The sequence below is a fragment of the Grammomys surdaster genome, unplaced genomic scaffold (genome assembly GCF_004785775.1).
Source record: "Grammomys surdaster isolate TR1022 unplaced genomic scaffold, NIH_TR_1.0 371, whole genome shotgun sequence".
In the NCBI taxonomy this organism is placed as follows: domain Eukaryota; kingdom Metazoa; phylum Chordata; class Mammalia; order Rodentia; family Muridae; genus Grammomys; species Grammomys surdaster.
In genome coordinates this window covers 6453198-6468942 of record NW_021604790.1, presented here as the reverse complement: position 1 = coordinate 6468942, position 15745 = coordinate 6453198, and the positions used below count along the sequence as shown (strand labels likewise).

At 47.4% G+C, this 15745-nt stretch overlaps 1 protein-coding gene across 2 annotated transcripts in view; it reads left to right on the top strand.

Moving 5' to 3' along the window:
• The window catches only part of Tex2 (testis expressed 2), a 109738-nt gene that overhangs the window by 32842 nt on the left and 61151 nt on the right, over positions 1-15745 (top strand). For both annotated transcript variants that reach the window (XM_028780617.1, XM_028780616.1), the window contains exon 2: positions 10140-11805. In XM_028780617.1, the coding sequence (XP_028636450.1) occupies positions 10165-11805 (1641 nt within the window). In that variant the 5' untranslated portion in view covers positions 10140-10164. The remainder of the gene's footprint in view (positions 1-10139; positions 11806-15745) is intronic.

The window sequence follows — 15745 nt, the reverse complement described above, 5'->3', positions numbered from 1 at the left end:
CCACTCCACTCTTGAACCTGACTCTCTGTTAGGCCTAGCAACTCTGCCTGTGAGCAGATGTAAGGGATGTTTCTACAGCTGGGCCAAGCAAAACAAGTCTGGAAGGTTTCCCAGTATTTGCTGGTGTGAGTTGAGCCTGCTTGAACTGTTGGAACAGTTTGGAAATTGTTTTGACTCAGTTGTCTTCAGAGCATTGGTCATCTGAACTGCACCCTGGTTTCCTTTGCCTGACTTTGAATATTTGCTAAGAATGTCTCTGGTACAAAGTGGAAAAGTAGAACTCCTAAGTGTGTTCTATTCTGGTAGAATTTAGAGCCTTCTAGAAGTTCCTGAAGACAATGGACAAGAGTCCCTCATCTCACAGCTCAGGAAGGTAGAGTGAGTGAAGGACCTGCACTGCCCAGTCAGGGTCTCAGCCCTCCTCGGAGTGCCCGCCTCATGGCTGCGTTTGGTACGTCTTTCAGTGACTGATTCTATCTAGCTGACCAGTTGTTGGGAGCTTACTCCTGTGGAGCTCTTAGGCCCCATCAGTTCATATCTAGGCTGCCTTCAGCCCAGGTCCTTCTTGGGACACCTACAATGGAGGAGGGCCTTGCCTCAGGGTTTGTATGTAAGTTATCCTCAGAGGAAACCACAGGGCAGCCATGTGGCTGGGTCAGCTCTGTCAGGAGATGGTAGCTTCTGACTTGACAGATCTTGAACATGGACTTAGGTTTCCTGCCTCCCTCCCTTGCTTCATGCTTCATCTACTACTTAGATCTGGTTTCTACTTGGTTGCGCCAGTTAGCTTGTTAAGTAGACCCCCCCACACACACACACACAAGGGGCTACCAGGAAGCTTTCTGCTACCCTGTGCCTTAACAGCTATCTGTTGCTTCCCTTTTCTCCGTTACACACGCACTCAGGCTTCCTTATACACCCGTGCTCAGGCTCCCTTAGACACACACACACACACTCAGGCTCCCTTACACACACACACACACACACACACACACACACACACACACTCAGGCTCTCTTATACACATACACACACTGGCTGCCTTATTTATACATATGTGCTCAGGCTCAGTGCTGGTGTTTTACTTACTGATTTACAGACTCTAAAACTCACTCTCAAACAGTCTGGTCTTGATGGAAGTAAGCATGTGCCACCATGTCTTTTAAAAACCTTTAAAAAAAAAAAAATCTTGGGCCCCAGACTGGACTCCCACTATCAATAGAATCCTGATGTAAGATTATCCTTAGTGGATTTTACTGTCCTGCACCAATGTTAAGTCTGATATAGGAAGTTTCTCACTGAAAACAGAGGTTAACATTCCTGAACCTTTGTTCTTGGAGAAGGCAGACGACCAGTAGATACCAATGGAATTCAGAAGAAATAGGCTTCTTAGTTAACTAATATGATTTGGGTGGGAAAAAAATCCAAGTATGATACTATTTACTGCAGCTAGAACACACAGAGATGTGACTGTCTAAAGCAGTTTATATTTTTTTAAAAAAAATTCAAAGGATTAAAAGAAAATAGATGCGTGTTGTATGTTTATCTGTATGGGTGTATGTGGCATGGGAGGGGCCCAAGGAGGCCAGAAGAGGGTTCCCATCCCAGTGTGGGTCCTGGGAGCTGAATCTGGGGTCCTCTACAAGTGCTCCTAACTGCTGAGCTCTCACTGCTGTCCACAAATGCAAGACTTTGATCTTTGCACAGAAATCTGAAAGCAAAATGCACATCACTGTCAACATTCTCTGTGCTCTTTAAGACTGATGCTTTGTGAAGACAGAAGGAGAAAAGTTTCTCAGGAAGCTATAAAACCCAGAAGCTAGAGAGTGGAGGTGAAGTGTCCTGGGTACCTTAAAATAGAAATCTTGGAATGGTTGTTTCACAGATAGCTAGGTGGTGATGGGGTGGGGTGTAGGACGCTGAAATATAGCATGATGCAGAAGAATTGAGATTTTCCTTTACCTGCAGGACTGGACAAAGTAAAAGAGCATGTTTATGCTTGACAAGGATGCAAGGACAATATTCTATACGATTACAACGCTATCAGCTATATAAATTGGTAAATAATTAGTAGTTTCAACATTTCCAAATGAGCTTCCTGGAGGCACTTTCCTGTGATGTCAGTGCTTGTGAAGTGGATTTGGGAGGACTAGGTGTTTAAGGCCAGTCTTGCTGTACAGCAAGTTTGAGGCCAGTCCAGGCTGTAGGAGACCCTGTCTCAAAAACCACCAGCAGCAGAACATTTAAATATGAGTTCATTTGACACTCCACCTCTGCTCTTACAAATGGACACTTCCAACACACTGGCTCTCATACACAGACCTGTATAGGTGGGTTGTTTTTTTGTTTTTGTTTTTTTTTTGCCACCAAACCTTTTGGTTCTGAGTTCAATCCTTAGTGTCACACAGAACAAAACAAAGGAATTTTCATGGGCCCTGGACCAGAGCAAGCCCTCCTTAGATATTATCTGCTCTTGGGGTGAGGGGGTGGCTCAGTGGGTACCAGTACTTGCTATGCAGGAATGAGGGCCTCAGTTCAAGTCCCCAGCACCCATGTAAAAGGACAGCCCAGTATGACTGCATGTCTGTAACCCCAGCATCAGGTGGATCCTGAGACCAGTCAACCTGGCTGAAAGGGAGAACTTTCTGTTCAGTTAGAGACCCTGTTTTATGGCAGCCAAGGTAAAAAGTGAGAATAGGGCACAGCCCACTCGCAGTCGACCCCCACTTCCCTCCTCCACAACATAAACACACACACACCTACACACACACAACACACACACACACACACACAGACACACACACACCACCTACCTGTCTACCTCAAGATGCAGGGACTGTCCCATGTGCTGCTCACAGGCTGGAAAACATTGAGTATATTCTCCTAAATTTGACCCTAAAGACATTAAGATGGCCTTCAGAAAGAGAAGGAAGCTTCACTGCTTTGTCAGCATGTGTTTTTCCTAAGAGGTAAAGTAATGGTTTATGTCTAAAATGGGATTTCCTTTTAACTTCTTGGAAAATTTTTTTTTTAGGATTAATTTTTTTTTTAGGTTTAATTTTTAAATGTGTGTGTAGTTGTGAGTCACCTAATCTAGGAGCTGCGAACTGAATCCAGGTTCTCTGCAAGAGCAACGAGTGCTCTTAACCACTGAGTCACCGCTCTAGGCCCCACCACTTGGAGCTTGAAGTGACATTTTTTACCTTTAAAATCTGAAAGATAATCGTAACTTCCAGGAAGAACAATAGGATGCGGCTAGGCTTTCTGAGAGTGATTATTTCAGAGAAAATCGTGTAAGTTCAAGGAATGGTATGCCCTTGGCTTTCTCTCCTCACTACCGTGACCCCACTTGGTGACTACATCTGATAGAGCCACTGGGAGCCAGAGGAGCTGCCAGGCTGCCATGCCTGCTGTGCACTGCACTCTGGTCGGTTAGTGATCTGTTGCTCTTGCTTTTCTCAGCACTGGGAGGCGTGGGCCCACTGGTTTGCTCATGGAGTAAGCTCTCGGGGGTGGGGTGTTAGGGAGGTGGAGGTAATGGCTATGGTGGTGGCGGTGCAGGTGTGGTATGAGGAGGTGGTGACTTGGAGTCTAGGATCCTGATAACCCATGGAAAGTGTCCTGGCTTCTAACAGTCAGGGTTTAAGTGTCTTGGAAGAGGGCTAGTATGCAGGGCCAGCCCCGTCTTGAGATGGAACATAGTTGAGGCTAGTTTGTTACCTATCGTGTCAGTTTTGATTTTTGTTGTCAAGGAAGGGTATTACCAGATTAGAATGGCTGCTGCCAGTTATCAGCTGCCTGGCTGATCTAAGTGAGTTTAGGGATGCACTTGAGATTTTGAGGCTGAATTAGGTCTTTCTAGATGGTTGGTGTGGTCTAGATCCACTGTTTGAACAGTCCTACTCTCCTTTGCCCCTTTCTTATAGAAGAAACTCACATTTAGAGAAGTGAAATGTAAGATGTCCCCCGCTAGGTGGGCGTGGTAGTGCATGCCTTTAATCCCAGCTTTTCAGGCAAAGGGGAGGCAGAGGTCAGTCGATGCTACATAGTGAGAGTCTTAAAAAAAGAAAAAAAAAAAAAAGAAAGTAAACGTCCTTGCTTCTTTTCCTTTTCCAAAAAATTTTGAATTAAAACTATTAACTCAGAGCTAGGCTACCAGGCAGGGTGTGTGTAATTTAACAGTGACCTTGACAAATTGGGATTACCTTTGAGAAAGGAAACTTCCAAACCTGGATCCAGAGGCCTACTCACTCTCATGCAGGACTTCCATCTGCAGTAACTGAGCATTGAAGGAAGGAAGGAACAGTAGCCACTACGGCTGTCTATTCTAGTAAGAGAGGACCAGGCAGATGTTACTGGTAACATAGTAACCCAGAAGGTTTGTATGGCTTTGGTTGTTGGAAGCTAGGATTGATAAAAATCCAGCTGGAGATAGGAAGGGAAGTTATTATCAGATTAGAAAATTGCAAAAACAAAAGCCAATTTCAGAGCAGTTATTAGCTGTTAATAAATGCCACACTGTCTTAAAATAGCTCATCCTTTCTCGTTGTCCAGTCTGACTTACTGTCAATTGGTTTTTCATGGCTTAATTAACGAGGCTAGCCCTTTTGGGTTTCTAGAAACGAGATAGTGTCATTGACGTTTGGTGTTCGCACTCTCAGCTGGACGACTTGTGGAGCCTGTGAGAGGGAAGGCGGCCAGCTCCTGTCGGGAGTCTTTGGTGATTTGTGGTTCAAGTTTGAACGAAGCCATTGACTTGTTTTCTGTAGGTGGCATAGAGTAAAGAAGGCCACATAAATTTTGGAGCACAAACCATTATTAGAAGCTTCTCCCATTTTTAAATCTACCAGGTCTCTTTATGTAGCCTGGCTGTCCTGGAACTCACTCTGTGGACCAGGCTGGCCTCAAACTCACAAAGATCTGGCTACCTCTGCCTCCTGAGTTCTGGAGTTAAAAGCATGCACTACCACATCCAGCGCAGCTTTCTCTCTTACTGAGAGATGAACATCTTTTTGGGGACAGTGGCTCTAATGGAGACGCACAGCCAGGACCTGGGAAAGGCCATCAGCAGAGCAGGCAACATCCTGCTTTCTAGGAATATGGCTGCCAAGCCCAGGCTCACAGAGCGTTTGGCTGCAGCAAGCTTTTGTTTTCCCTTAGACGTTGTTTGGGAACATAAACGTCTGCATCCCTTACCTTAGCAGCCAGCCTCACTGGAGGAACTGCTAAAGAACAAGTGAAGCTCTGTGTGTCCCGTTAGGCTGCTGTGGCTGGCCTGGCCCTTCTGCTCCTCCTGCCTCACCCTCCACAGTGCTGGGGTCACTCAAAGCCACCTCACCTGGCTTTGTGAGGTTCCTCAGCACGCATGCAGCAGTGCACATTTGGAGGCCAGAGGACAGCTTCTGGGGGCTGGTTCTCCCTTTCCACTGTGTGGGCTCCTGGGATCGAACTCAGGTCCTCAGGCTTGCTGGTAAGCACCCTTGCTCCCCAAGCCCCCTGCTTGCCCTTGAGAGGAAAACTCTGATTCTGAAAAGTGTCCTGAATGTTTTCTCTATTCATCTCTCTATTTTCCCTGGACTTTCTCTCTTGACCTGTGCCTTCCCTGTGTTTCTTCTTGAGTAGATCTTGTAACAAAGCCAACAGGAGTGCTAGAGTGCCTGAGTAATGGAGAAGGCTGGCACATTTCAGTTACTCAGGGCAGTAGCATTTAGAGTCGGCCCCAGCACTGGATTCCCTCTTTAATAATTCATTTTCATTTCGTAAGGAAGGACGATGAACACCTAATGGTGGCAGCCTTTCATACCTCCCTGCAACAAGCTCAAAGGTGTCACAGCGCCCGCACACGCACGCTTTATTTGTGCGTGCGCGCGCGCACACACACACGCACACACGCACACACGCACAAATAAATACATCGTAAAAAGTAAAGAGATTGCCAGTTTCCCAGGATCAGCCCTTGCCTTGGAGAGGGGGCTTGTCTAGGGTCCATTTCTAGGGTTTCCTCTTTCTTAGTTTTTTCCCATTTGTTTCTTGGTCAGTTGCAGATGTGTCAGCTTCTTAGAGGACATAACTAACTGTGCATATTGTGTTCCCTGCCAACAGGATAGTGGGCTTGAGAATGGAGCAGCCTTCACGTCACACACCATTCACTGCTCACCCCTCCACCTTGCCTCTGAGCCCCTTCCAGGGCAGCACACAGTCCGCAGCACACTGTGATCACATCAGAGTCTTTAAACATATCACTGGCAGGATATTGTCCCCAAGGGACCCTGGTGACAAGGCTAGTTTTCAAATCTAAAGACAGACATCACACTCAATGGAGAGGTCAGTGTGAGACTGCAGCCCCTGAGGTCTGATGGGGGCTTTGGCAGGAGATGAGTGGGAAAGGCAGTCTGCGTTGGCATTTCAGCTCCCGAGGCTAAAGGCTGTCTGCGTTTTGGGCCTGAGTATAATTGAATTTCAGTAGCAGAGGGCACGAGGCTTGGCATTTTTTATGGTACTAGATTGTGGGCTGGATAAGAAGGCCTTTCATTTCTCAGTGCGACTGGTCACATGCTGCTGGTTCAGAACTGAGCTCTTGCCTCCCAAGGAAGCATCGTGATGGAGCACAGAGAATAGCTACTATGGCCAAAACAAAGAAAGACAGAGAGCTGTTTGCTGCTGAGGGGAAGGGTGTGCAGTGCAGTCCAGGATGTGGAAGGCCACACCTGACCAATCCTCTCATGGTCGATTGGTGCTGAGGCAGGCCGTGCCATGTTCCCAGTGTCAGTTGGTTGCACTTTCCTGCTGGCCTGTGTAAAGTCAGTTCTGTTGGCCCTGCAGCTACTGTAAGGAGTGCAAGAAGAGGTGGCTTAGCAGAGACCTGAGTAAATGTCTGGAACCCAAACCCTGGGCTGGTTCTGGCATACTCAAGTTACCATTGATCTGGGGCTCCTAGGAGCAGCCTTTGCTTACCTGGTCTCACAGTGAGAGGAAATGGAACCCCTATACATGAGCTCCAGTGAGCCTAGGCTGATCCTCACAGACTGGCACTTTGCTCTCACTAATCCCTGAGCAGAAGTCCAGGTCTATTCTGTCAGGACAAAGAGGACCACAGGCATCCTAGCGTTTAAAGATGGGCTGTGGTGCCCCACCTGTACTCACTCGCTTTGTGAGGTCAGGAAGTGGAGCCAGGCCTGGTCATTGTTTGTAATGGGCCTCTGAAGCTCTGAGGCTTGGTTAGGCTGCCTGCCCCGTCTGGTGGCCTGGCATCTGCTTCTCTGTGGGTCCTGCCTTGGGCCTTCTTGACTGATAGGGACTTAGGGGAAAAGTTGATCAGAAACCATCAGAAGTCCCTTTCAGTTGGCAGGTCATGGGGCCCTGGTGGCCTCTGTACAAAACACAGCAATTTTCTCAGCAGGTGCCTGCTTTGTCCCTAAGGTCTGACCTGGTTGCTTCGAGCAGACACCCCAGTGATGTTTCACCCATGCCTTGGGCTTTGCCTAGTCTGACCTTCGCCTCAGCTAGGCCTCTTCACTTCTGTCCTGCATCCTAGAAGACCAGCTTAACTATTCAGCCTCAAAACTGTGTGCTTTTCCCCCAATATGCACCCAGAGTCTCCTTTACCTGGAAGCCACTGTTTCCTACAAAGCAGCCTCAGAGTGACAGCCATGCCTTACCCTTGGTGTTGTTCCAGCAGCTGACTGAGAATTAGCCAGCACCAAACTTTGTTTTAAAACCACTCCTTCAATTTTCCTTTAAAATTACCCCTGTGAGGGGCAGGAGAGATGGCTCAGCAGTTAAGAGCACATACAGAACCTGGGTTCAGTTCTCAGCATCCGTATTATAAAGTGGCATACAAATGTCTGTATTTCCAGCCATAGGAATCTGATGCTTCTGACCTTCTCAGGCACTCACATGAATATGCACATACCATGTGTGCACACAACCAGACATATACATATAATTGAAGAACTCCTAGGTTAATATGTACTTGATGAGTACATGTGAAACTGGGTGACTGTTGAATGACTGAGCTGGCCCTCATTGTGTCTGTTGCTGCCTTCTCTTGTTGTCTTTTTAACCTACAGACATGTTGACGTAAAGATAACAGGGAAGAGCTGGGCCTGCCTTTAATCCCAATGCTCAGGGGGCAGATAGAGCTGTGTCTCTATAGATTCGAGTTCAGTGTGTCTATGTTATAAGTTCCAGGCTAGCCAGGGCTACAATAGTGAGACCTGTCTATAAACAAAACAAACCAGGGAAGAATTGTCCTAGCCTGCAGTGTCCTGGCCCGCAGGCAGACTTTTCCAGCTGGTGCCCTTTGCTGGATGTAGGTTGCTCATTAGTGGTTAGTGGGGCTCATTCTCTCTTCCTGTATTCATCCCCAGTCAGAGAGCCTGCAGGTCACAGAAGAACACGGGCAACTCTGATGCAAAGTCTATGGAAGTAATGTCTCTGAGATTTGATGGTGAAAACGGTGTGTTCATGAGGTGTCTGGGCCCCGACTCTGGCGCTCTCTCCATCGTTGGCAAATTCCCTCACTCTGGTGATCTAGGGGTACGGTTTCCCATGCTGCCACCCTAAGTTCCGTCTGTGCTCTTGTTGGTAGTATCAGTTGCTGGCACGTTGAACAAGACTGTGTGGCAGAGGACCTAAGTGTTGGAACAAGTGAGCAGTGTGGTATAGATGGCCTGTAGTAGGCTGCTTCTGCTTACCCGTGAGTGGGGCGGGGTTGTATCTAGTCTACCTGTGAGCATAAACAAGTGGATTGAACATTTGGGAAATGCCCTAGACCACCATTTTGCAGAAATTACTGAGGCAGAGGTTGAGGTTGTAGCTTGTTTGAGTTGTAACTTATTTGAACTCCACAGAGTTAGCTGGGAAAGGAGTAAGTCCGAGAAGTTCTGCTCTGGCCAAGGCAGAGACCCTTCCACTTGCTTGTGATGCCTCTCTAGGACCTGGATCACCCCCCTCCATGGCCGCTGTGTGTCCTGTAGCAGAGAACAGTCCTCATGCCCCTGTCTTAATTTTCTGCCCATGTCCATCCTGCTTTTACTACACACCAGTTCAGAGAACACAGGTGTCCAGTGTCTCACCCCGCCTGGCCTTGTGGCCTGAGAACTGCTGATGTCTGCCCCAACATCCTAGCTCTTCTGGTGGCATCTCTGTCCAGCTGTAGAGGCCTGGCATGATGCCTTGTGCCCTGTAATTAGCCAGGTGTGGGGCTTACCACTGTCTCTAGTATTTAAGAGTTAAGAGGCTGAGGCAGGAGGATCATGGACTTGAGGCTGGCTTAAGTCAATAGCCAGCTGCACAGTGGTGTAAGATGGCATGACATGCATGTCACAGGTGCACTTGGCATTGCCTGTTTGGCTGGCAGCTTTCCAGGTCTCTGCCTTCCTTTCATCTGGCTGTTAGGCTCCAGAAGGGCAGAGAGCCTGTCTCCTGTGGCTTCCCGCAGCACTCAGTGGCATTTCATGTGTGCTGGTAGGCTACCACACTGACACTCAGCTTTCTTCCATGTGAGTAATGGATTCAGTTTTGAGCCAATGCTTGTTCTATGTGTGGCCTCAGTGCCCTGGCCGGATGGCACTTGCTGTGTAAGAACAATGACAAGTCATGACAATTAGTTTCTAGGTTTCCCTATGTGGCTGTTTTGCCACTTACTATAAGGTGGCAGAACAGTGTGGTCACTGTGGGAGACTCAAGGCAGGGCTGCTGTGAACCCACAGTGGAAGTAGGAACCGTCTTGAGTTAGCTTTTCATGGCCAGAACACTACTTGTGAAATTTTTATCTCAAGAGCTTTAAACTCACCCGGGTGCTTCATTTTGGCTTTGTAGTAGAGAGGGTTGTGGGTAGAAATGAGCCAGTTAAAGGGGAAGGAGTGGTTATTCAGCAGTTGTGAGCAAGACAGATTGTTGGCATTTAGAATGCTGGTGTGTGGTTTGCTCATAAAAGAGAATGCCTAGCTGGAATTTATCTTGTGGAAATTAAACCATTAAACCTTCCAAAGTGTGACGCTATGGCCATCTGCCATGTAAAAGCACAATCACCATCTAAGTTGAGCTTCTTCTGGTCTTGGAGCTACACGTGGCCCAGTCAGTCACCTGTGGAGAAGCCACTCTCTGACTTGTTCTTTTCTTGCTGTTTTCCTCAGAGCCTGAGCGCTTGCGAAGCCGGCAATGACAAGTCTGAATGGTCGCCATGCCGAGAAAACCATTGACATGCCAAAACCATCAACCCCCAAAGTGCACGTGCAAAGATCCGTGTCCAGAGACACCATCGCCATTCATTTCTCAGCATCCGGGGAGGAGGAGGAGGAAGAGGAGGAGGAGTTCAGGGGCTACCTGGAGGAGGGGCTAGATGACCAAAGCATTGTAACGGGGCTTGAAGCCAAGGAGGACCTGTATCTTGAACCCCAGGGTGGCCATGACCCTGCAGGCCCTGCTGTTGCGACGGTCCCTGCAGATGGACTGTCTGTGTCTGAGACTCCTGCCATTTTGCCTGTCTCTGAGAACACTGTAAAGCTGCTGGAGTCACCTGCTCCAGCACTGCAGGTAGTAAGTCCAGTGCCACTGGCTCTGTCTCCAGGGTCATCTTCATCTGGGCCTTTAGCTAGTTCTCCCAGTGTGTCGTCCCTTTCTGAGCAGAAAACCAGTTCTTCGTCTCCATTGTCTTCTCCTTCCAAGTCTCCTGTCCTATCATCCAGTGCCTCATCCTCCGCCCTCTCTAGTGCAAAGCCCTTCATGAGCCTGGTGAAGTCCCTGTCAACCGAGGTGGAGCCAAAAGAACCCCCCCACCCTCCACGGCACAGGCACTTGATGAAGACTCTGGTCAAGTCTCTGTCCACAGACACTTCCCGGCAGGAGTCGGATACCGTGTCCTATAAGCCCCCAGACTCCAAACTCAACCTGCACCTGTTCAAACAGTTCACACAACCACGGAACACAGGTGGAGATTCCAAGACTGCGCCTTCTTCCCCCCTGACTTCTCCCTCTGACACTCGCTCCTTTTTTAAAGTGCCCGAAATGGAGGCAAAAATCGAAGACACTAAGCGACGCCTTTCTGAGGTCATCTATGAGCCCTTCCAGCTCCTCAGCAAAATCATCGGGGAGGAAAGTGGCAGCCACAGGCCCAAAGCCTTATCTTCAAGTGCTTCAGAACTCTCCAACCTGTCCAGCTTGAATGGGCACTTGGAAAGCAATAACTACAGCATCAAGGAGGAGGAGGGGGACTCAGAGGGGGACGGCTACGGCAGTGACCCCAACACCCCCAGGAATGACCACCCAAAGCCCACTGAGGACGCCTCGAAGGAAGTGGAGCCTAAGGGTTCCCAGGTGAGCAGTCTGAAGGATTTAGGTCTGAAGACAAGTTCTCTGGTTCTTGAGAAATGTTCTCTGTCTGCTTTAGTGAGCAAGGAGGATGAAGAGTTCTGTGAACTGTATACTGAGGACTTTGAGCTGGAGACTGAGGGCGATGGGAGACTGGATAAGCCCCTCCATATCCCCCTCAAACCAGAGGTGCTTGCCAGCGATGGCATGGCTCTGGAGAGTGAGGATGAAGAGGACTCGGCCACTGAGCATCAGGAGTTACCTGTGAAGACGCTCTGCTTCTTTATAATGTGTGTCTACGCATACCTCATCCTCCCCCTCCCCTACTACATGAGCGGGCTCTTCCTGGGCATCGGCCTCGGGTTCATGACTGCAGTTTGCATGATTTGGTTCTTTACACCACCAAGTGCTCATAAATACCACAGATCACACAAAGCTCTGCGACACCGGAACACAAGATCCCTGGACATCAAGGAGCCTGAAATACTAAAGGTAAACCTCCCTCCAGCTACTGGTATAGGTGAACTTACATCTTGAGCTAATGGCTAAAGGTGTTTGAATCAGAGGTGTTTTTAAGACTTTGGATCTCTCTGTTGTCCAGGAACCCAAGCAACTCATCTGGAAACCTTGTGTATAGAGCATGTTTACCTATTTACCAGGCAGCTTTAAGCTCTCCACAGCCCCAGAGAGCAACACTTCTACCTAGTTCCTCTTAGGTCTGCCCTTCAATTTGCCAGGTACTTGTTATATTTTGAGGATGTCATGGCTGAATGTTGGGATTTATATTCTTTTTTTTTGTGGGGGGGGTGGTTTCGAGACAAGGTTTCTCTGTATAGCCCTGGCTATCCTGGAACTCACTCTGTAGACCAGGCTGGCCTCAAACTCAGAAATCCACCTGCCTCTGCCTCCCAAGTGCTGGAATTAAAGGCATGCGCCACCACTGCCCGGCGGGATTCTATATTCTTATTTTTCAGACAGTTTCACTATGTAGCTCTGGCTGTCCTAGAATTTACTGTGTAGACCAGACGAGCCTTGTACTCATAGAGATCCAGCTGCCTCTGCCTACCAACTGCTAGAATAAAGGCATGTGCCATCATGCCTAGAAGGATTACATATTTGGAGATTCTGGCATCAGGTTCAATGCTAATAGAATTACAGGAGAGAGCCAAGAGGAAAGAGGCCAATTGATATCACTTGATGGTCCTTGCTGCTAGCTTCTCTCTATGCACAGTGAGATGTGGACAGAGAGAAAAAAATGTCATCTTTCTGTGAATGCCATGTGTTAGGCTTTGGGCCTCCTGGGGTGGGCTCATGAGATGATCTTTTAGAATGAATGTATTAGAATTCTATTTATTTCTCCATATTTACATTTTTCTGGCCATTTTATGTACTTCATAAGATTTTAGCATAAAACTATAGTTGTCACCCGGCATGTTGTTGGTGACGCATGTCTGTAAGCTCAGCCTTTGGAAGGGAGAGGCAGGATGATCTTTGTGAGTTTGAGGCCAGTCTGGTCTAGACAGTGAGTTCCAGGATACAGCTGTAGAATGAGACCATCTCAAAACAAAGGAAATCAACAACAGGCAGTGGACTGAAGAGATGTGGTTGAGCAGGTGCCGCTCCTGCAGGATGCTTGAGTTTTATGTCCTTGCAGCCATGTCAGGCCAGTTCACAGCTGCCTTTAACTTTAGCTCTAAGGGATCCCAGCTGTCTGGCCTCCAAAGACACCTGCACACACACGTATGTGTACACATGCATGTACACACATATCTGTACATATACTTTTTAAAACTTAAAATCTAAAAATATAATTGTCATTGATATACTTTCTAAGTTATTTGTATACATATTTATATAGGGTGTAGAATCAGGAACATTTAAGGGTCACTGCTAGATGCTAGTTGCCAAGGTCAACCACAGGATCCCCTGTTGGCATTAGGTATTTCCAGTTTTGTGCATGAGGAGGCAGGGACTCTGTTCATCCCACATTTTTGAGCCCAGTGTGATATCCCCACGTCCCCTGCTGCCCCACCCCCACTCTTCCCGTGACACATCTCTGCAGAAAAAGCCTATGCCTACACCTGCATACACATGTATGTGTACACACACACACATATGTTTACACATATATACATATAATTTTTTTAAATTTAAAATCTAAAGATAAAATTGTCATTGATATACTTTCTAAGTTATTTGTATACATATTTATATGGTGTGTATTTATATCTCAGACTTTCTCTGAGAGCCCCTTGCTGCCCTTACAGGTGTTAAAGACTGATTCTGTTTCTTGGAGTAGTTTTGAGCATTATTGATCATTATTGACCTTTAGCTCTCTTCAAGGAACAAGCTTATTTGGTCTCTGTTAAATTTCTAGATTTTTTCCCCCTTTCTTCTGTCTAAATAATACCCTGAAAATGACAACATGATCTCTCTTTATTGAAAAAGAAAAAAAAAATAAAAAAAAAAAAAAACAAGAAAGGAAAGCCCTAGCTGGAGTGGATGGAGGGGCTCTCACCAAGATTCTGTCTGTTGTTTTCTAGTCTCTTTACCTTCCGTCCTTATCCCACAGAAGGGCACGGGAAACTCAAAGAGAAAGGTCCTTATCAGACCCACGCCGGTGTGTCAGCTGGCTCTGTTCTGGTCTAGAGTGTGGTGTCTGTGTCACACATGCTGACTCGCCCCCACCCGTCGTCATCTAGGCATCACGTGTGTTGCAGCCGACCCCTTCACGCTTCCCCACACAGTTTGCTGTGAGACTGTTTCTTTTTTGAAGGGAAGCTGGCATTGGCTCCTGAGGATGTGACACCCTCATGGAACAGAGCAAAAGTGACTCATGCACGGTGGCTCCACTCTTGCAAGGGTGATGCTGTGACCACCTGATCTACACGTTCTAAGTGGCCTAGTGTTAACTTTAGCAAAAAAAAAAAAAAGGTGCTTATGTTGGTCCCAGAGCTACTGACTGACAGAGATGTTTGTCCCAGAAAGATTTCAACCTTAAAATAGACAACCTCAGTGTTGATCTAGTCAACTGTGGGTTGACAGTTTACCAACTACCCAGAGGGTGTGACATTACAGTTCTGTTTAAATGTCACTACAGTTGGCTTGCTTTAATCCAGTGAGTAGAACAGTAAAGGCAGGGTGCTAGGTGTGGGTACACTGTCTCATTTGAACTGTATCACAACCCTGTTCTGCTTGGGTATGTGCTCGTGAAGGGAGGGAGGCCCAGAGGCTGTTACTCGTGCATGGCTCTTCGGTCTAGTGTGATTTAGTCTGTATTCTCTTGCTAGCCATATAATACCCCAGGCTAGGTAATTTAAAAAAGGGTACCAGATTTAGTGGTACCCACTTGTAATTTCAGCATCTGGGAGGCAGAGGCAGGATGCTTGTAAGTTTGAGGACACCCTGGGCTGCATTCTGAGACCCTGTCTCAACCAAACAAAGGAAAGATGTTATTTTGGCTCATGGTTCTATCCCAAAGTTGAGAGGTTTATCTGATAAAGGCTGTCTTCCTGGCAGACTGCTGAGGCACATGGGATATCATGGCTGGTGACAGGGACACTGTGAGCATATGTTCTCTGCCTTCCCTGTCTTCTTTCCTGGGCTTCTACCCTGGTGACAGTGATGTTTAGAAAGGGGTACACCAGGAGCTTGAGAAGTGGCTTAGTAGTGGGTGCTCCTGCAGAGGACCCTGGTTCTGTTCCAGACCCACATGGCAACTCAAAGCTGTTTGTAACTCCAGTCCCAGGAGGTCTATTACTCTCTTCTATCCTCTGAGGGCACTAGGCATGCATGCAGACAAAACACCTATACACTTAATAAATACAATAAAGAAATCATTTACAAATTAAGCGTAGAGAAGGAACACTGCTATTGGTTAGAAGAGTTTGGAGTTTATTGCAAGATACGAATTTCAAATGCAAATGACTCGAGCTTGTTTTTTCTCAGTGAGATCCCCCCTTGGGGATCATTTTTATAGATATGGTGACACTCATCAACAGTGACAAAATTTAGACACAGATGTGATAAGGAAAGGGAAATGTCCTGAGTCAGTCTCAGCCATCCGTCTTGTGTTCTCAGTGGACTTGTGGGCTCTACTCTCCAAATGAGTCAGGCTCATGCCAGCTTGGCTTAAACATGGGAGCTTGTCTCCTGAGCACATACCAGCTGAATGTGGGTGTTGTAGGCAGTGGGTGGCTCCCTGTAATTGTCTATTCAGGGGCCCTGAGCTTTTGCTGTCCTGTTCCTCTACCTGGGGCTCAGCCAGCTTCTTCTTAAAGGATAGTAAATACCTTAGGCTTGTGAGCAGTATAGTCTTTGCGGCAGAGGAACAGCGGCAGAGAGCAGAGCAGAGCAATGGGTGGTGGTGTGCCCAGTTTGCCAAGCCTGGTCATAGGTCTGACAAGTTCTCTCCTGCAGTGTTTTGGCAGAA